Source organism: Silene latifolia, chromosome Y (assembly GCF_048544455.1).
Source record: "Silene latifolia isolate original U9 population chromosome Y, ASM4854445v1, whole genome shotgun sequence".
NCBI classification, from domain to species: Eukaryota; Viridiplantae; Streptophyta; class Magnoliopsida; order Caryophyllales; family Caryophyllaceae; genus Silene; species Silene latifolia.
In genome coordinates this window covers 443074048-443094614 of record NC_133538.1, presented here as the reverse complement: position 1 = coordinate 443094614, position 20567 = coordinate 443074048, and the positions used below count along the sequence as shown (strand labels likewise).

General features: G+C 44.6%; 3 protein-coding genes and 1 pseudogene across 3 annotated transcripts; 2 read left to right on the top strand and 2 right to left on the bottom strand.

Moving 5' to 3' along the window:
• Nucleotides 1-5684: 5684 nt before the first annotated feature.
• On the top strand, nucleotides 5685-7203 carry LOC141632704 (casparian strip membrane protein 5-like; annotated as a pseudogene).
• A 3451-nt stretch (nucleotides 7204-10654) lies between these two features.
• Nucleotides 10655-14482, top strand: LOC141632703 (uncharacterized). The gene has a single exon (XM_074445223.1). It carries the CDS (start codon nucleotides 10655-10657, stop codon nucleotides 14480-14482), a length of 3828 nt encoding a protein of 1275 aa, XP_074301324.1.
• Nucleotides 14483-16418: 1936 nt separating this feature from the next.
• LOC141632702 (putative mitochondrial protein AtMg00310) lies at nucleotides 16419-17174 on the bottom strand. The gene has a single exon (XM_074445222.1). The coding sequence runs from the start codon at nucleotides 17172-17174 to the stop codon at nucleotides 16419-16421; it is 756 nt and encodes a 251-aa protein (XP_074301323.1).
• An 851-nt stretch (nucleotides 17175-18025) lies between these two features.
• Nucleotides 18026-19399, bottom strand: LOC141632701 (uncharacterized). The gene has a single exon (XM_074445220.1). It carries the CDS (start codon nucleotides 19397-19399, stop codon nucleotides 18026-18028), a length of 1374 nt encoding a protein of 457 aa, XP_074301321.1.
• Nucleotides 19400-20567: the final 1168 nt, after the last annotated feature.

Sequence of the window (20567 nt, the reverse complement as noted above, 5' to 3'; positions counted from 1 at the left end):
AAAGTTTGCAGCACCATTCCTTTCATTTTGCTGACCACCATTCCTCTCATTTTGCTGACCTGCCTTCTTGTGTTTAGGATGCCCTTGAGCATACCCTCTTACTTCCCAACACTGTTCAGACTTGGGATTGTCTCTTTTGCAATGCCTACACTTATCCTCAAATTCAGTTTTCTCCTCCCCCTTACTGAGAAGAGCAGATGGTTCAGGTGCTTTGGACCCACTTGAATTGCTGTTTTGGGCTTCTTCTTGAAGCAGAATTGCCACAGCTGTGTCCACAGATGAAAGAGGGCTCATTAGAAGTATGTTACTTCTTAATGTAGCATAGTCTTTGTCCAGCCCATTTAGGAGCTGAAAAAGCCTCCTTTCTTCTCCTTGCTTTTGTATAGCAGTTAGGTAAGCCTTCATTTCACTTGTCACTTTAGTGATGGTAGGGTAGTTGTTCATGTTTTCTAATTCATCCCAAATAATCTGAAGTTGAGTGTAGTACTCCTCAATACTTCTGTTGTTTTAGGAAACCTCATATGTGTCCTTGTTCAACTTGAACTTCCTAGCCCCATTCTCCACTTTATATCTCTTCTGCAAAATCTCCCATATCTCTTTTCCAGTTTCAGTGTACATTATTACCAATTTGATTCTTTCCCTCACATTTTGCATAATCCAAGAGATGACAAGACAATTTCTAGCATTCCGGGCTTCCTCCTTGTCAGCATCTCCCACAGGTTTAGTCACACTACCTGTCACATAGCCTAGCTTTCTTTTTGCAGAAAGGGCAAGTTCCATTTGTCTCTTCCACATGGGGTAATTTCCAGTACCAGTCAACTCAGGGGTGATTTTCAAGGTCTGGGTACCCTCAGATGGGTTATAAAACAAAGGATCTGACATGTTGACAAAGGTGGAAGTAGCAAAAGTAGGGGAACTAACAGTATCAGGCATTTTACCCGCAAACAATATCAAGGACACTCAGAAAAAGGGAGAAAGATAGAAACTTTCACAAGATTAGACACAAAGATCTTAACTTTAACACAGAAGAAGAACAGAGAACAATAAAACGGTAAAGAAAGAGATACTCACGTAACAAGAAGGTTATAAGTGATTATCACGAGCACAATGGCTCTAATACCATGTGATTTCTTATCATTGTGCCATGATAATCTTGAGAATGATGTAAAACAAAAAAAGATTGAACGATGGATCAATTTTGGGAATTGAGTCAGTCATTTTGCGGCTCCTCAGGTTTTTGCATATATTTTCTGTATGTCTGAATACATTGTTCAGTTCTCTATTTATATTACAACTTGATGCTGAAGCTAGGGTAAAACTAGAATAGAGACAAAATACAACTCATCATAAAACAGCTGGTCTTTCATGTCCACTGTATGTATCTCTACCATTTCTTTTCTGGACCGTGTAGTTGGGCTGCATTCTTGTGTTTTTATGGGTTATGTCAGAGTATTGGTACCCTATACTTCTACAAAAACTTATGTAATTCACATTTATAAGGATTATTTATGGGTTGGTCTAACTCTATGATTGTCTCATATACTGAGCGAGGTCGATTTATCCAGACTGAAATCCACATCTGGGACGTCTGGCTTAGACTGATAGTTTCGTCATCACAACAGACTCAGACAGCATGCTAAGTGTGACGATCCGCACACTTGAACCCTTAGATTTATTTATGCTTATGTAATTTCATTTCCATTGTACATTTGTAGTAAGTAATTTCTTAGTCTAGCATAGTTTTAGAATAGCTTTTCTTTCCATAAATGGGTATATATCGCTATTCTGAACTAAACTTGTAAAATCAATGTTTCCTGCTACCAGGATGTAAATATCAAATTTTCCTCTTTAGGGAGTACTAGTGAATGAAAATCTACTTCCTACCTTGTGCCTTCGTATTGCTTGTTGTTGCTTTGTTGTGAACGACTCTTAGCCTTCACTTTACTAACAAGCCGTGTTTGTGGGATCGACACTAGGATCCCGACTCACACCCCCGAGACCGATTACGAGTGCCTAGTGCCTGACAAACACTAGAGCCTAACGCTCTCGTTGCATCCTGTCGAGTGTTGCCGAGACCCGAGTATCGTGCTAGTGAGCGATCTTTCACTAGCTCGAAGATCCTTGTCGCTTGCATCTTGCCTTGAGACGGGCAAGGGTGCGCGCCACGATCCGGCAAAAGTACCGGACCGTGACATTTGGTATCAGAGCCCGGTCTTCGGACGGGCGTCTGCAAGCCGCATTTGTTTATCGAGATCGAGAAAATGGGCGAAACAATCGAGGACCGAGTGGATGCCTTAGAGGACGCAATCACCGTCAAGCTTCCCAAACTCGAGGACATCGTTATGCGGATGGCTGCGAGCCTCGAGGAGTTGCAAAAGACGGTTTGTGACCTTGAGACGAAGGTGGACGGGATGGACACTCGCATCCAAGGGATCAGTGGTGCGATCCCCGACGATCGGGAGGAGGAGATCAATCATCTGCATCGAAAGGTCGAGATGTTAGAGAACACTTGCGCCACGCTCGTGAAAGCGGTGGCCAATGACGGGAAATCTGTGGGGAGCCATAAGGTGAAGGCACCTCCACCTCTTGCCTACGATGGGGCGAGGGATTCGAAAGCGGTCGATAACTTTATCTTCGATATGGAGCAATACTTCCGAGTAAGTGGGCTCGACGAAGACGCGGAAGTTGTCACGGCAAGCATGTATCTAGTCGACGATGCCAAGATGTGGTGGAGGGCTAGGTACAAGGAAATCGATGCGGGCACGATTATAGTGACATCGTGGGCTGACTTCAAGAGGATCTTGAAGGATCACTTCTACCCCGAGAACACGGAGTTTGTTGCTCGGAAGAAGTTGAAGGAAATCAAGCACACCAAATCAATCCGAGAATATGTGAGGGAATTCTCTGCACGCATGCTCGAGATTACCGAAATGTCCGACACAGATAGGACATTCGAATTCATTGACGGGTTGAAGAGGTGGGCACAACAGGAGGTCATGAGGCAGAATCCCAAAACTCTGTCTTCGGCCATATCGGCCGCGAGGCGCCTGCTCGACTTTCATGGGGAACGAGAGGCACCAAAAGTTGTGGCACCAACGGGGAATACTGGTGTGTCACAAAGTGGGTACAATGGACAAAGGCCACAAAACAGCGTCATTTCAGTTGGGAACAGTCGGTTCCGCTCACAAGGAAGTCAAGCCCAATCGGCGAGTCCTCAAGCTCGTCTTCGAAGGCGAGAAACTCTACTGCTTCTACTACGAAGAGACCGTTCGCGTGTTTTGTGTGCAAGGGTCCTCACAAGATGGCCGATTGTCCGAAAAAAGCGGAGTTCAATGCCATGTTCAAGAAGATGCCGAAAGGGGCTCAAGAACATCTTGATGGGGCGTTGGCCAACTATCACCAAGAGTGTAAAGAAGACTCGAGTGATGGTGAAGACCAACCACGGATGGGCTCACTTCAAAGGATCAGCGCGATGGGGAAGTACGAAGATTCCTCCGCCAAGAAATCCAACGGGCTCATGTACGTGGACTTGATGGTGAATGGGAAGCAAGCACGAGCCTTGATCGACTCGGGCGCCTCCCACAACTTTGTTACGAAAGAGGAAGCTGATCTGTTGGGGCTAGTTCTGCGGGATGCTAACAGCTGCCTGAAGCCGGTCAATGGGAAAGTGAGACGCGTCCAAGGAGTGGCTAAGAAGGTCGCGGTCCAAGTGGGTGAGTGGGTAGGGGAGCTCGACTTCACCACCGTTCCGCTGGAGGACTTCAAGTTAGTACTCGGGATGCAGTTCTTTCAGAAAGCCTTGGTAGTATTGAAACCGAGTGACGGATCAATGCTACTAATGGAGTCTATCGTAGTGAAGACGGTAGACAGCGACGAAGACAAGGGGCAGCATCGAATTTCGGCTATGAGGGTGATACCGACGCCGAAACAAGGGATGCGACCTTGGAGAATGCCTAAAGGTTCGGTGGAGCCGAGGGCGAACAAGACCCAGGCTAACTACGATGCTAAGTGGCCTGGGGGATGAAAGAAGAGTCTACCCCCTCACCGAGGAGTAGACAATGAGGGCCGAGATGCCCAAAGAAGTATGCCTCGTACCATCAGGGGGCCGCGTCGATGTGCTGAATCGACGTCCTGGTTTGGCGGGTCAGTCGACCCAAGAGATAAGGCCTCGTACCATCAGGGGGTCGTGCCGAAATGCTGATTCGGCATCCTGGAGATCTCACATTCCCTTGAATGCAGGTACTGAAGTGACGAGAGACAAGATGAAGGTCCGTTGGGGCCAGTACTTGAAGGAATCCCGAGAGAGGTCTTTTCAAGCAACGGCAAAGTGGACTTTCTCGAGAGACAAGGAGCACGTGGTGGACTTGGAGTACAAGATTTTCGGCAGCTTCTATGTCAAGGAACTCCAGCCTATCCTTGAGGGGACGAAGAAGCCAGTCATTGTTTGGGACGAAGCGCACATTCAAGCCGAGTTGTACAAGCCAATCCCCAACACTGCATGGGCAGTCAGAGCTCACCGAGGATGTCTCACTGAAGCACCATTCAAGATTTTTTGTGTTGCCGAGGGCGGCAACAGATTAGGTGTGGGAGAGTGTGACGATCCGCACACTTGAACCCTTACATTTATTTATGCTTATGTAATTTCATTTCCATTGTACATTTGTAGTAAGTAATTTCTTAGTCTAGCATAGTTTTAGAATAGCTTTTCTTTCCATAAATAGGTATATCGTTATTCTGAACTAAACTTGTAAAATCAATGTTTCCTGCTACCAGGATGTAAATATCAAATTTTCCTCTTTAGGGAGTACTAGTGAATGAAAATCTACTTCCTACCTTGTGCCTTCGTATTGCTTGTTGTTGCTTTGTTGTGAACGACTCTTAGCCTTCACTTTACTAACAAGCCGTGTTTGTGGGATCGACACTAGGATCCTGACTCACACCCCCGAGACCGATTACGAGTGCCTAGTGCCTGACAAACACTAGAGCCTAACGCTCTCGTTGCATCCTGTCGAGTGTTGCCGAGACCCGAGTATCGTGCTAGTGAGCGATCTTTCACTAGCTCGAAGATCCTTGTCGCTTGCATCTTGCCTTGAGACGGGCAAGGGTGCGTGCCACGATCCGGCAAAAGTACCGGACCGTGACACTAAGCGAGGCTGGTACCACTGGGTATGTTCTTGATTTTATTGAGTACTTCGGCGACTTCAACAATACTGATAAAGACGAGGCCTTGTAAGACCCTTTATTGGCATTGCGGATGTAAGTTGGCTTTTAATATTCATTCACTAACCCATCTTCTCATAATGGTGATGTGGTGCTTGAAACATTTTAAACTTCAACGGTTTTGTTTGATTTTTTTCGTGGGTCTTTAGTGAGCGATTTTGATATATTCCATCATAATCCAGAGCCAAAGAGTAACGAGTTTTTTACTAAATTAAAAATATGGAAAAAGTCAATTGAAACACTGTAAAGGTGTAAAATTATTGCACAAACCACTCTTGATTAATGACAATGGAGCAAGTCTCAATAACAACTCCTCTTTAGTTCATCTACTTCACCATCACCTACTCCTCCATGCCTCGAACAACTATATATTCCTTAATCTTCTGCTAATGCAAATCATCTCATTCACAACTCTCTTTTCTCAAGCATCTTAATCTTTTAACTCGTCCTCGCTCGTACCAGAAATGTCGGAATCAGCCACAGCGAACATACACGATGCGAACACCCAGCCAAGAGGAAACAAAGGGTTCACGGTCATGAAAGCCAGTGCTATGGCTGGGGGTAGAGGAGGGTTGGCAAGAGGACTTGCTATTTTGGACTTCATCTTAAGGCTAGCCGGGATAGTTGCCGCTTTAGCTGCTGCTATTACTATGGGAACTACTAATCAGACTTTGAACTTCTTCACATAGTTCTTCCAGTTTCGAGCTAGATACTATGATCTTCCCGCTTTCTCGTATGTGTTTTTTTCTTCTTTTTTTTGACAACCTAAACAAAACCCGAAAATTGAATAATCGAGTAGTATAACATTAACGGTTGTAAAAAAATGACAGGTTTTTCGTAGCAGCGAATGCAATAGCAAGTGCATACCTGGTCCTGTCCATGCCATTCTCTTTAGTGAGATCAAGTTCCTCCTCCTCGCCCTTGACACGATAATATTCCAGATTTCCAGCCATTGCATCCAGAATCATTCGGAAATAACTTTTTTATGTTTTGAACATGTGTACCCCTTTGTCCCGTCTAGGCAGGAGCCTTCAAAGCACTGAGTAAATATTGTTATTGTAATTCAGGTGATGGTGTTAGAATTTGAGTATGTACGAAAAAGGAATTGACAATAAAACTGCGCCGAATCGACTCCGCTTTCCTAATAGAATAATTCGACCCTTAACAGTGCCCGAGTATAATCGAACTTTCTACTGAGATAAGACGGTGCCCTTTGATTTTTGGCACAAAAAACAGAGACCTAATATAGAAATATTTTGTTAGAAATATTTTGTGTAGATTGTTATACGTTCCTTGATGCAAAAGAAGATTAATTTTTCTGTGTTCTTTTCTTCTCATCCTTCATCTATATATATAGGAAGGATTTGGAGTAAAAGAGGAAACAGGGTGATGTATTTCTGAAGGGTTGCAATCAGAAATTCTGATGCAATTAATTAAATTACGCGGAATTTAATTACTGCCAAAGTTTCGGGGGCATTGCCCCCGAACTCCTAAACCAGGGCACTTCGCCCCTGGACCCAGACTCGCTGACCGGGCAGCGAGACCCTCGTCATAGTTATTCGAACGAAAACTATTCCGCAATCCCGTAAATAATTATACGAGCGTACACTCCGTACTTCCCGAACTCATATTATATTATTTCGAAATTACCCATCAATGAACCGACCTTAATTACGCCAAATGACCTATTTACAATAGATGGGTATCATTATTATCAAAAAAAAATTACGCCAAATGAACCGGTAATTACTCTTAAATCACCAACAGATGGTAGCTTTGACAACAGCAGGGGCAGGAGCAGCTGCTGCCATAGTGTATCTGGCCCACCAAGGCAACACAAAGACCAACTGGGGAGCGATTTGCCAACAATTTGAGAGTTTCTGTCAGCGAGTAAGCGGAGCTGTCGCGGCATCTTTCATTGCTGCTTTTATTTTCATGATTCTCGTCATTCTCTCTGCTGCGTCTCTCAAACGAAGAAACTAGTAATCAACGTCAAGGATTGTAATATCAATATTTTTCTCTCTTTTATCTTCTATTCTTGTTTCAATGGTGTGATGCTTTAAAAAGTTTGGTGTGAATTGTATAAATTCTTGTATTTACTCTTCAAATCTCCATTGTATGTGCTCATTGTCATTATAATCACCAGCTGTCGAGGGTCGACTGTGACAATTCAGCGTCCACTTGGACTGTGTCCTTAGCTTGCCATTCAATGCACCAGATGAATTTTCTTGTGTGTAGGAAAAAGACCTTAGGATAGGTCTGTTACCGGCCAGGGGATGGTTTCTCCACTGCTAAGGCTTCGTCTTTGCGTGGGCGCCCACGCCTACTTTTCAAATCTTTATATGCATTGGCGGTTTTGCATATTCCTTGCCAAACTCGGAATGGCTAAACCTAGCTCAAAATACAATAATTACGATTAAGAAAAAGCAACCAAATAACCCGACCGTATTTAACCAGGCCCAAATGTTAATTATTGTCGCATGCTAACCACCATCCTTGGGTAACTTAATTACAAAACATCTGAAATTGACCGAACCCAGAGTGGCTCAACCTAACTTGATTCGCCGCGAATTCTCACATACCCAAATTGACCAAATCTTAACTAACTCATCCCACACCCAACTAGATAGACTCGCTTGCGAGGTCCAAGTGAAACTCATATAATATGCCAAAAAATGTACCCCATCCATTAAATCGATTTCAATACGTTTGTTCAATGTATATAAGTTGTATTTTAATAATCAAACGTATATAAAATTGTCTTGAACGGATTTAGTATATGTATGATATACTCCGTGTCTATTGTCTAATATGCCCCCTTCTATATTCGTTTGACATTAGGTAAAATAATGTATTTTTATTTATGCCTGAAATCAAACAACTCTCAGCAGTATGAAAGTATAGACAATTAAACATCAAGGTTTCAGAGCCATATTGACAAATTGGTAAAAAAAGTAAGGGATTATGGACAAATTGGTAAAAAAAGTTTGTCTTTGGATAAATTGGTAAAAAAAAATAATGGGTTAGACAGATACACCAAAAAAATAAGTACTCATCCAAATAATTAGTATGTAATCAGTTACTTACCCAATTCCGGGTCTGTTTATTGATTAGGTATGTTTCGGGCAGCGGTGTTTGTTGGACGGGTCTGTTTCACAGTAAGCGAGTAGGTTATTTCGGGTCGGGACTTTTTCGGGTAGCAGTGTTTGTTGGTTGGGTCTGTTTCGGGTTAAGCGGGTAGGGTTATTTCGGTTCAGGATATTTTCGGGCAAATAATTAAGAGAGAAAAAAGTGCATTTTAGATTATTACCTATTTATAGTTTAGTTTTAATGATTACTTTTTGGGATATTCTACATGGTAACCTATGGTTTTTCGTTTTCTACATGGTAACCTCATTTTTACCAAAAACGCCTTTGACTAGCCATAACTCACAACCATGAGTTCCGAAAGCGACAATTTTTTTTTCAAATCAAAGATATCATAAAAGCGTTCAATTTGAAAAAAAAAATGTCCCATTCGGAACTCGCCACAAAGAGGTACGGTCAGTGAAAGTTTAAAGTTTGACTGACCGCAATTCTTGCTACGAGTTCAAAAACTGAAAATTTTTTTTTCTAGATCAAAAATTTCGTAAAGCCGGACAATTTGAAAAAAAGCAATTGCCGCTTTCAGAACTCGTGGTTGTTAGTTATGGCCAGTCAAAAGCAAATTTGTGAAAATGAGGTTACCATGTGGAAAACGAAAAAACATAGGGTTACCACGTAAAATATCCCTTAATTTTTTTATTACAACGTAAATAATTTAATTGGGATTTCATATGGTCAGTTAGAGTTATGTTTATCGGGTCATTTTCGAGTTGGGTGTTTCCAGATCGGGTTATTTCGGGTCGGGTCAGTTACGTGTCAACAAAGCTCGGGTCAAGGTCGGGTCGGGTCAATTCCGATTCCGAGTCATATTCGGGCTCCCAAAATGCAATATCTTTCATCGTCTTTCGGTTTGGGACAACTAGAGATAAAGAGAAGGTCTTGGTAAATCAACCATGGCACTTTGACAAATTCATCTGGTGTTTCAACGAGCCGAATTCATCGGGTAAGATCACAAATACTCCTTTATGCCATGTTCCACTTTGGGCGCGGGTATATGATTTACTTATTTCGGGGCGCAAAAGTGAGACAAATGCGAGGAAATGGGGGCAATGCTGGGCTCTTATATTAGTATGGAAGTGGGACCAAACCCGGAGATGGATAGGGCAATACGGATCCGAATTATGCATGATGTTCGGAACGCTCTTAAGGTGTCTATTCCTATCAAAATGCAAAACGGCTCGATAGTGTCATTCGATGTTAAGTACGAGATATTGCCGACGTTTTGTTATGGGTGTGGCGTGCTTTGTCATGGTGAGAAAGACTGTGACAAAGGACCGTTTGAAGAGGCCGACCTTTAGTTTGGGGAATGGCTACGTGCTTCTCCATGGAAAGTTACAAAAACTGTTAAAGAAAATTCGGGTAAGGCGAGACGTTCGTTGCAAGCAATCTTTGAGGAGGAGGGGAATAAGGAAGCGGCCGATACTATTTCGAAAATGATTGAGAAGCTTCAAAATATTGCGGTCAGCTTTAAATGCAAAAGAAAGGAGGAGGGGAGGGATATGAATGGGGGTATGGAGCAGCATCAGGGTATGGAGACCATGAGTGGTAGATGGGACTATACTGGTAATCATGGAGGAACAGTGGTACATGAGGGGAGTATGAAAATTGACTTGAATAGAGGAAATGAGTAGGGCGGAGGGATAGGAATTAGCCAGGTTGGAGGTAGCAGGGGGACATTCATGGGATATGGAGAGGGTGAGGAGATAAGCTTACAGGAGAAGGTCGTGGGTAAATCTATGGAGGAGGGTGTGAACTCGAAGAGCGGGGAGGATACGGAAGTGGGAGCTGATGATGTTGGGCAAAGAAAGATTGTGAAGAATGGGTCAGGAGGGCAGGGTGCAACATGGGTCAGGAGGGAGAGAGGGGATGCGGGTCTGAGTGGGGGAGGTGTGGAGTTGATTGTGGCAGGTAGCAAGAAGGGCAGGGAAGGGGAGTTTTTCGGTGGATGTAAGAAATTGAAGAAAACTATTGACGGGGGCGTCAGAATACCTGAGGCAGAGGTTGAGGGAGCTCAACCCCGCCGAGCCCAATGAGTCTCTTAAGCATTAACTGTCGGGGCTTGGGCCACCCCGATGCAGTAGGAGCCCTTCGTCATTTAATACGAAGGGAGGCCCCGGCCATGGTGTTTCTATGCGAGACGAAACTCAGTGGTCGTGAGATGAAGACCGTCCGTGCAAAGTTTGATGGGTACATGGGGATAGAGGTTGATAGCGTAGGAAGGTCTGGTGGTCTTGCTTTTTAGTGGAGGAGGGAGCTTGATTGCGAGGTCCTGTCTTCATCAGTCCATTATATGGACTTCATTGTTCGTGACGAGAGAGGTGAATGGAGAGTGACCGGTTTCTATGGATGGCCAGCAGTGACGAATAGGCATCTTTCATGGAGATTGCTGCAAATACTAAGGCAACAGTCTAAGGTACCTTGGGTATGTCTTGGGGATTTCAATGAAGTCCTTTTTCTGAACGAAATGAAGGGTGGAACGCGTGCTCAATGGCAAATGAATAACTTTCAGGAGGCGGTTGATGAGTGTGGTTTGTCAGATGTCAAATTCGAGGGGTATGCTTTTACATGGGACAATGGGCAAGCTGGGGAAGCAAATAGGCAGAGTCGGATTGATCGAGCTATGGCAACATGCGAGTGGAAGGAGAAATTCCCGTATGCTAGGTTAATCCATTTGGGGCGAGAGTGGTCCGATCATTCCCTTATTAAGCTCCTTCTTGATAGGCGGGGTGGCACGTGCGAGGTGGTGAGGAAATTTCGGTTCGAGCAAATATGGGTGGGTAAAGATGGATGTGAGACTGCGGTGCAAAGAGGGTTTGACCGTTGGGGAGAGGACCTAATGGAAGCCCTTGGGGAATGTGCCAGTGAACTGCAAAAGTGGAAGAAGGTTAGCATTGGGAAAATAGTGAAGGCTATCTCGGTAAAGAAGAACCAACTTGCTCGATTAAATGAAGGGGGAAGGTCGGTAGAGGAGGTGCGGCGAAGGCGGAAGATTGTTAGCGAGATTGTGGCGTTATGTAGACAGGAGGAGCATTTTTGGAGGCAAAGATCACGTGCTCTATGGCTTAAAGAGGGGGACAGGAATACGAGCTATTTTCACCGTCAAGATGGTCAACGGAAAGCGAAAAATTATATTTCGAAATTGGTCGATGACGAAAGCATAGTGAGGACGGAGGAAGAGGCGGTTTCGCGTGTTGCAACGAGATATTTCACTAACCTTTTTGAGGCGTCACCATCACGTGATTTTGGGGACATCTTTGATGGCATGGAGGGGAGAGTTCTCGAGTGGATGAATGCTATTCTAGGGAGTGAGTACAGGGAGGAGGAAGTCTCTGATGCCCTTAATCAAATTCACCTTCTCAAAGCTCCGGGGCCAGACGAAATGAATGGATTGTTTTATCAGACGTATTGGCATATTGTGGGCCCGATGGTGATAAGAACGGTTTTTGGGGTACTTCGTGGTGACCAAATGCCGGAAGGTATGAATCACACACACATCATGCTTATTCCAAAGAAAAAGGCTCCGGACAAAATTCGGGACTTCCGTCCAATTAGTCTATGCAATGTGGTTTACAAACTGGTCTCAAAAGTGCTAGCAAACCGGTTAAAACCCTTTCTTAATGATATTGTGTCTGAGAATCAAAGCGCATTTACTCCGGGTCGCCTTATTTCGGATAATGTCTTAATTGCTTTTGAATTATTCCATCATATGAAAAATTCAAGACATGGGGAGGGCTTCATGGCAATTAAGCTTGACATGGCCAAAGCATATGACAGAGTGGAATGGGATTTTCTGGAGGCGGTGTTACGAGGTATGGGGTTTTACAGGGGATGGGTGGATAGAGTGATGATGTGTGTTTCCTCTATATCGTCTGTCGTTCTGATCAATGGAAATGCCAAGGAAGTGTTTCGGGCGGAAAGGGGTCTACGACAAGGTGACCCGCTCTCACCCTATCTTTTTATCCTTTGTGCCGAGGTACTGTCTAATCAAATGAGGCGAGCAGTGATGAGTAACTCACTCCATGGTATTCGTATCGCTCCAAATGCCTCGACTATTTCTCATCTTTTGTTTGCCGACGATAGTATCTTTTTTCTCAAAGCTAGTGAAGAGGAAGCAGGGAGGGTGTGCACGATTCTTCGAAGATATGAGGAAGCATCAGGTCAGTCGGTAAACTTGGAGAAAACGATGGTCTCATTTAGTCGAAGTGTGAAGGAGGGGAGTAGGAATAATATCGCGGGTTGCTTAGGAGTGGAGATAGTCGAAGAACAGGAGAGATATCTGGGTCTACCTACGGTTGTGGGTCGATCCAAAAAACCAATTTCGAACATTATTAGAGACAAGCTCAATAAAAGGTTGCAAGGATGGCGAGGGAAGACATTGTCTAGGGCTGGTAGGGAGGTTCTGATAAAGGCAGTTGCCAATTCTCTTCCTACCTACGTTATGAGTATTTTCAAACTTCCGGCGAATTTTTGTGACGAGCTACGGTCGATAGTGTCTCGATTTTGGTGGGGCCATGAGGAATGTAAGAGGAGAATTTCTTGGGTGGCCTGGAAACGACTATGCAGACCAAAGGATATGGGTGGGTTGGGGTTCAGAGACTTCTTTAAGATGAACCAAGCTCTCCTAGGGAAACAAGCATGCAGGTTACTTACGTCACAAAATTGTCTATGGGCACGGTTGATGCAGAGCAAATACTATTATGGGAAATCTTTTTTGGACGCGGAGTTGGGTGACAACCCCAGTTATACTTGGCGTGGGATAATAGGGGCGAGGGAAGTGCTTTTGAAGGGGCTGAGGAGACGAATAGGTGACGGGTGTGACACTTTTGTCTGGCGTGATGCATGGATCCCAGCCACACAGACGGGAAAGGTGGTGTCACCGTGTGTGAGAGGTAATGCGATGATGAGAGTGGCTAAGTTGATGACGGATGATGGACGGGCCTGGAACGAGCAGCAGCTAAACACGGTATTGATGTCCTTTGAGCAGGAGCGGGTTCGCAATATCAGGTTAAGCAACACGCCTCAAGCTGATAGTTGGTACTGGAGCTGCGAACGTGATGGAAATTATAGTGTGAAATCCGCATATAGGTTGCTAGATGGAATCGATTTGAGTTTAAAGAAAACGTCGAACTGGGCTCGCGAGAAATGGATTTGGAACAAATTGTGGAAGACGCGGGTGTGGCCTCGGATTAAACTCTTCTTTTGGCAATTTTGCAACAATGCGTTAGCAACAAAGGTAAATGTGTCAATTCGAGTCAATAGTGAGGATGTTATGTGTCCGCTGTGTCATTGTCAAGTCGAGTCTATTATATACTTGTTTCGGGATTGTATGGTCGCTGGACAGTTTTGGGAAGGGCTTAACATGGAGCTGGAAGATGGTGGTGGGGGCGTGGGGCAGCATGGCGAGGTAAGGGAAAGGGTGGAAGGGTGGTGGAGGGAGATGGAAGAGGCGGATTATGAGAGGATGATGGTGGCTTGTTGGGCTTTATGGGAAGCGCGCAATAGGGTGGTTTTTGAAGGAGGAAGTGTCGAGGTGAAGAGGGTGATTAAAAGGGTAAGGGATGTTGTGGAGGAAATTAACAGTGGGTATGAGGAAAGCAAAAAGGAGGTTGAGGAGGGAGATAATAGGCGAGGGAGAGAGGTGGATGAGGGATGGCGTGCTCCAAGTCCAGGATGGGTTAAACTAAATGTTGATGTAGGGGTGAAGGAAGGCATTGGAGTGGGTGTTGGAGCGGTGTGTAGGGACGAGATGGGGAGGGTGTTATGGGGCTTGGCAAGGCACAAAAAGGAGGTGTGGGAACCAAGGGTAGCAGAGGCGGTAGCTGTGCTCGATAGAATGGAGGAAGCGGTGAAGGCGGGACACGAGAATTTGGTGGTGGAAAGTGACTGTTCGCATCTGATTGAAGCCATTAAGGCGCACAAGACGGGACGAAGCCCTTTCTTTTTAGTTTTAAATGATATTCGTACGTTATGTTCTTTGTTTTCTTCTATTAGTTGGTCGTATACAAGTAGAAACAATAATAAGGTAGCACATGCTCTTGCGCATGTCTTACCGAGTGTAGTAGGCAACTCTGTTTGGATTGGTACGCTGCCTGAGGCAGTGAATCGATTTCTTGATTAAGGTATAATATTACCCAGTTGGGTTTCAAAAAAAAAAAAAAAAAAAAAAACTAACCTAAATTGAATGCAATTCAACATCAACCTCTTGCTCCCCGAAACTTACCCGGCCAACAAACAAACCCCAACTTTAGTGAAATCTAAAATGTTAAGAAAGGCGGTAAATAAACATTGCACATATACATCCTCACGGTTGTAGTGGAGGATCACAAATACTATCCTACGATCAATTGTATAGTAGCATTATACAACCGCCTCAAAGTTGTTGAGCTTTTACACAAAGTTATTGAGTTATTTTACTAGTTATTGAGCTATTTTACGAAGTTATTGAGCTTAATAATTATTCTGTTAAGTTCAATAATTTTGTATCATAGCTCGATATTTTGTTAATAAAACTCGACAACTTTATAATAAAGCTCAACTACATTAAATAGGTTATATATACAACCAGTTGTATAATACATTAACACGGCTAAAATCCTAAATAGTTGGTCTCTTTAAAAGATGTGCAAATTTCGATGCCATAATGTTCTCCTTCAGTGGTCTCATAATATGGTTCCTCAAGATCAAACTCGAATTCTGCCATCCCGCATATAAATTCACCAACACCGACAATGCCACATACGACAAGGTCTGCTTCAATAATCAAATCCGCGTCACCTGGAACAACAACTATAGATTTTAACAAGCCAATTTCAGAACCATCCTTCACTTCCACGGCCTTATTTCTCGGCTGATCAAACAGCCTACTCCTATAATATTTCTTTTCATAGCTTGTTTTTTTTTTTTGAAATCACCCGAAAGGGTATTACTATATTAAAGATTGATCAAACAAAACACGATCAAGAATGTTTTGAGGAACACCATCTTCCCATCGTCTACAGCCAACGACCCATGGGATGATATGTGCTAACTCATGAGCTACACTATTAAAGTTTCTACCAATAAACGAAAAGGAAAAAACATCGAAAAAATTGCAAATAACATGAATTTCATCATAAATCAGGTGGATGTCGCTTCGCCCTTGTTTTCGAGTCTTCAAATCGTTAATAACACCCAAACAGTCCCCCTCCACAACCACGCTTCTCATCCCCCTTTGATGCGCTTCCCTAACACCAGCTAACACCGCTGACGCCCCTGCCTCTTCAGGATCCTGCACCACATCTTCTTGAACTGTCATCGACCACTGCATATCTCCCTTCTCATCCCGACACACAACACCAATCCCCGTCCCTCTACCATCCTTACAGCTCGCGTCAACATTTATCTTCACCACCCCACTCCTTGGTCGCACCCATCCTTCACCACTCAGCTGGTTCTGTATCCCCTGCACCTGAATCGCACTCACTTCCTCGACACGCTCTGCTTCCTCCCTCATTTCCCGAACAATCGTGACCACCCTTTTAACCACTTCCTCGACCCTCACTCGTTTCCCATCAAAAACCCATTTATTCCTTGCCTTCCAAATCGCCCAACAACCCGTCATGAAAGTAATATATTCGCTCACACTCCACTCCCTCCACTCATCCTCCACCCACTCCCTCACCCTCTCTATCCCATCACCCTTCTTTAACTCCAGCCCAAGCCCTTCCCAAACCCACTCCACCCACCCACCCACCCACAATCCCGAACAAGGTGCAGACACAATTCCTCCTCGCAATTACATATGGGACTGAGCCCCTCTGCTTCGGGCCGTAGCCTAGCCGCAATATTGCCTCTGGTTGCAGCAGCCTCAAGATAAAGTTGCCAAAAGAAAAGTTTAATACGAGGAAGAACGGGATATTTCCAAATCTTATTCCATTAACTTCTCGCAGCAACATCATCGGACTGCCCAGGCGCCTCATCCTCAGCCTCACGCAGGAGTCTATAAGCTGACTTCACCGAGTAGAGACCATCCTTCTCATGGTCCCAGCACCAAATATTCGCCGGTCTGCTAGCACTTAGGCGAATACAGAGTATACGCTCTTGCTCAAAGGGACAAAAGTCTCCCTAATCTTATGCTCATCCCACCTCTCGCCATCATTGTTCATAAGATCCCTCACAGTCGACTCACTATCCAAATTACCACGTGGGGAAATCACTTTTCGAGATTGCGTGCCAGGAATCCACGTATCATGCCACACCTGAGTACTCTCCCCGTTTCTAATTCTTCGCCGAATGCCTAGGTGTAGAACCTCCTTAGATTCCCAAATACCTCTCCAAGTGTAACTAGGATTGGTACCAAGATTAGCTTCTAAGAAAGACCGATCATGGAAGTACTTACCTTTCAGAATTCTAGACATAAGGCTCTCACCATTAGTAAGGAGCCGCCATCCTTGTTTTCCAAGAAGTGCCTTGTTGAAACTCATAAAATCCCGAAACGCCAATCCACCTTTGCATTTCGGTTCACAAAGTTTCCTCCACGCAATCCAAGGAATCTTCCGTTTACCCCCCTCCGAGCCCCACCAAAAACTCGAGACAAGAGATCGTAATTCGTCACAAAAATTAACTGGTAGCTTGAACACACTCATAGCATAAGTAGGAATAGATTGGGCCACGGCCTTTATCAAGACTTCCCTACCCGCTTTAAAGAGGAGCATCCCCCGCCAACCTTGCAGTTTCTTACTAATTTTATCTCTAACAACTGAAGAAATAACCTTTTTAGAGTGACTTACCATAGTAGGAAGGCCCAAGTATTTATCCTGGTTCTCCACCATCCGAACTCCCAGAACCGTCGTCACAGCCACCCTCCTCCCCATATCAGTGCCTCGACTAAAGGAAACCGTCGTCTTTCCCAAATTGACCATTTGTCCTGAGACCAGTTCGTATCATCTAAGGATGTCCCTAACTTTTTCGCCTCAGTCACATTAGCCCGCGTAAAGAAAAGACTATCATCAGCGAACAGTAAATGTGTCACAGCCGGTGCATGAGGTGCAACTCGAACTCCATGGATAGACCCGTCCTCCATAGCCCTTCTCATTATACTGGATAAGACCTCGGCACAGATAATAAATAGATAGGGCGATAAAGGGTCTCCCTGTCTAAGCCCACGATGAGGGCGGAACACATCAGACGGTTGTCCATTAATCATAACCGAGAAAGAGACAGACCTTACGCATAACATTACCCGATTAATCCAAGCACTCTCAAAGCCCATCTTCACCAAAAACCGCTCTAAGAAAGACCATTCAACACGATTATAAGCCTTAGCCATATCAAGCTTTAGAGCCATGTGTCCGCCGTTTCCCCTAGCATTCTTCATATGGTGGAAAAACTCGAAGGCAACTAAAATATTATCTGTGATAAGGTGCCCCAGAGTGAAAGTCGACTGGTTTTCGGACACAATCTCATTCAGAAAAATTTTAAGCCTATTTGCCAGAACTTTAGTGACAATTTTGTAGATCACGTTGCAAAGACTGATCGGCCTGAAGTCCACCATTTTATCGGGAGCTTTCTTTTTAGGTATGAGGACAATATGTGTGTGGTTAACTCCTGTTGGGAAGGCTTCACCCCACAAAATGTCTAACACCGTTTTAGTCGCCTTAGGTCCAACTATATGCCAGTATGTTTAATAAAAGAGCGCATTCATACCGTTGGGTCCCGGAGACTTAAGGGGGTGCATTTGGTTAAGATCTTCAAGTACTTCTTCCTCTCGATATTCACAGCCCAGTAGCGCGTTCATTCTCGTTGTAACACGTCCCTCAACTCCAGTAAGAACATCATCAAAATCATGAGGCTCCGATGGCGCAAAAAGCTCTACAAAATAAGAATTAGCCACGGCAGCCACTGCCTCATTACCCACCCATTCCTGACCCTCGGCATCGATAAGCTTCGTGATATGGTTTTTTTGTTTTCGTTGAGTTGCTTGTCGATGAAAGAACTTGGTATTTTTATCCCCTTCCTTAAGCCAGAGAGCCCGAGACCGTTGTCGCCATAAAACTTCTTCATCCCGGAGCAGCTGTGCTATTTCCTTTACAAGTTTTTTCCTCTCTGCAACCGCACTACTAGACCTATCCCCCTCGTCTAGCACCCTCAGCCGTCTGCGTTTTTTATCCAAAGTTTTGACAATTTTTCCAAGGTTAATATTCTTCCATTTACGTAGCTCAATGGCGCACTGATTTGTGGTTTCAGGTAAATCCTCCCATTTGCACTCCCAAACACGTCTAATCACTTCCTCGCACCCCTCTTCTCCAACCCGTAATTGCTCAAACTGAAATGGTCGACTTCTCCTTGCAACATGACCCTCCCTCCCATCAAGAACAAGCTTCAGCGGGGTATGGTCCGACCATTTCTGAGTCAAATGCTTCACCCTCGCATAAGGATATATATCGAGCCAATTATCCGTGACCATAGCCCTGTCTAATCGGCATTGACGATTATCAGCTCCCACTTGCCCATTATCGAATGTAAATGGGTACCCCTCAAGAACGACATCCCGCAGCCCACAATCATTTGCCGCACTTCGAAAATTATTCATTTGCCAGTGTGGCCGCTCCCCACCCTTCATCTCATGTGAAAAAAGAATTTCATTAAAATCTCCTATGCAAAGCCAAGGCCGAGTATCTTCAGCCGCTAAGAGCCGTAGCTGTTGCCATGAGAGATGTCGATCCTGAACTGCCGGCCACCCATAGAAACCATTAACTCTCCAGCTAGCCTCCCCAATTTCCAAATCGAAATCCATATAATGAACGGACATAGACCTAAGGACGCAATGTACACCCTTCTGCCACAAAAGTGCCAGACCCCCGGACCTACCAACACTATCTACTTCCATACCATCGTAACCATCTATTAACATTCTCACCTTCCTCATCTCACTATCACTGAGCTTTGTTTCACACAAAAAAAGCACAATGGGGGCCTCCCTCCGAATGAGGTTACGAAGTCTGCCTACTACATCGGGGTTGCCCAGTCCCCTACAGTTAAGGCTAAAAAGATTCATGAGGTCGGGCTGGGCTGAGTCATCTCAGCCTCCGCCTCGGATGAACACACATCCATAGTATAGTGTACCCTCTTCGACATACTAGCGTCCTCCTCATCACCCCCTCCCTCTTTTAGATGCCACCAGAACCGATTGAACACTCCCCTCCCTATGACTCTTATCTCGCTCCTTTCTCCTCCAAGTGCCTACCATTCGCTCATCATTCGTTCCACCTCCACTCTCACTCTGGCTAGCCACAAATTCATTAGCACCTTCCCCAAAGGCCACTTCCTGGTTTCACTCCTCCTCTTCATGCACCCTTAAGCCTCTCCTATCAGTCCCATGTATACTGACAAGCTGATCACCTTTCCCAGTATTCACTTTGCTACTACTCGCACCCTTACTGTCCATACTCCCTTCGACCATATGGTCCTGTTTCTTCTTTGATGCAAGGGATATCGATTGAAGTTTGTCAATCATCTTTGCCACATTCTCCTGCTCCATACGACGTTGCTCATCCTCAAATAAAACATTTAAGGACTTAGCAACTCTCGAGTTTGTCTCCACTGTAGTTTTAACCACCTTCCACGGGGAAGCTCGCAACCACTCCCCAAAACGCAGCTCTCCCTCCTCATACGGACCATCCTCGCATTCCTTCTCCCCGTGGCCAAGAACTCCACTCCCATAGCAGAACGTAGGGATCCGTTCATATTTAACATTGAATTTAGTTAGAATCCCTGTTGGTAACCGAGCAGTAACATGAGTCTTGAACGATTTCCGCACATTATGTAAAACCCTAATCCGAATAGCTCTCTCCAACTCCGGAGACTGCATCGTATCCACCATAACAAAAGTCTCGAGTTGTGCCACCAACCTTTTGATATTCGCCTCATTTGACCTCCCCCTTAGCGGTAGATCATATATTCTTGTCCAAACAGGAACATTGTATAGAGGTGTGTCGGTCAGTTTACCTTCCTCACAAGGATCGTTAAAGCACGATATATATTTATCAAAATGCCAAGGTTCTCCCTCAATCACCCTCAATTTGTCCTTTTTGCACACAAACCGGAAAGCAAAGATCTTATCTTTCGCATCAAGCGCATTGCCTACAATCGCTTCCTTTAGGTTCCACAACTTCGTCATCGTATCTATTGCCGCTTTCACATTAATTGATTTCGACGACCACAAT

Coding starts and splice junctions, on each gene's coding strand:
- LOC141632701 (XM_074445220.1), bottom strand. CDS start 19,399: ATGAATCTTTTTAGCCTTAACTGTAGGGGACTGGGCAACCCCGATGTA.
- LOC141632702 (XM_074445222.1), bottom strand. CDS start 17,174: ATGGTGGAGAACCAGGATAAATACTTGGGCCTTCCTACTATGGTAAGT.
- LOC141632703 (XM_074445223.1), top strand. CDS start 10,655: ATGGACTTCATTGTTCGTGACGAGAGAGGTGAATGGAGAGTGACCGGT.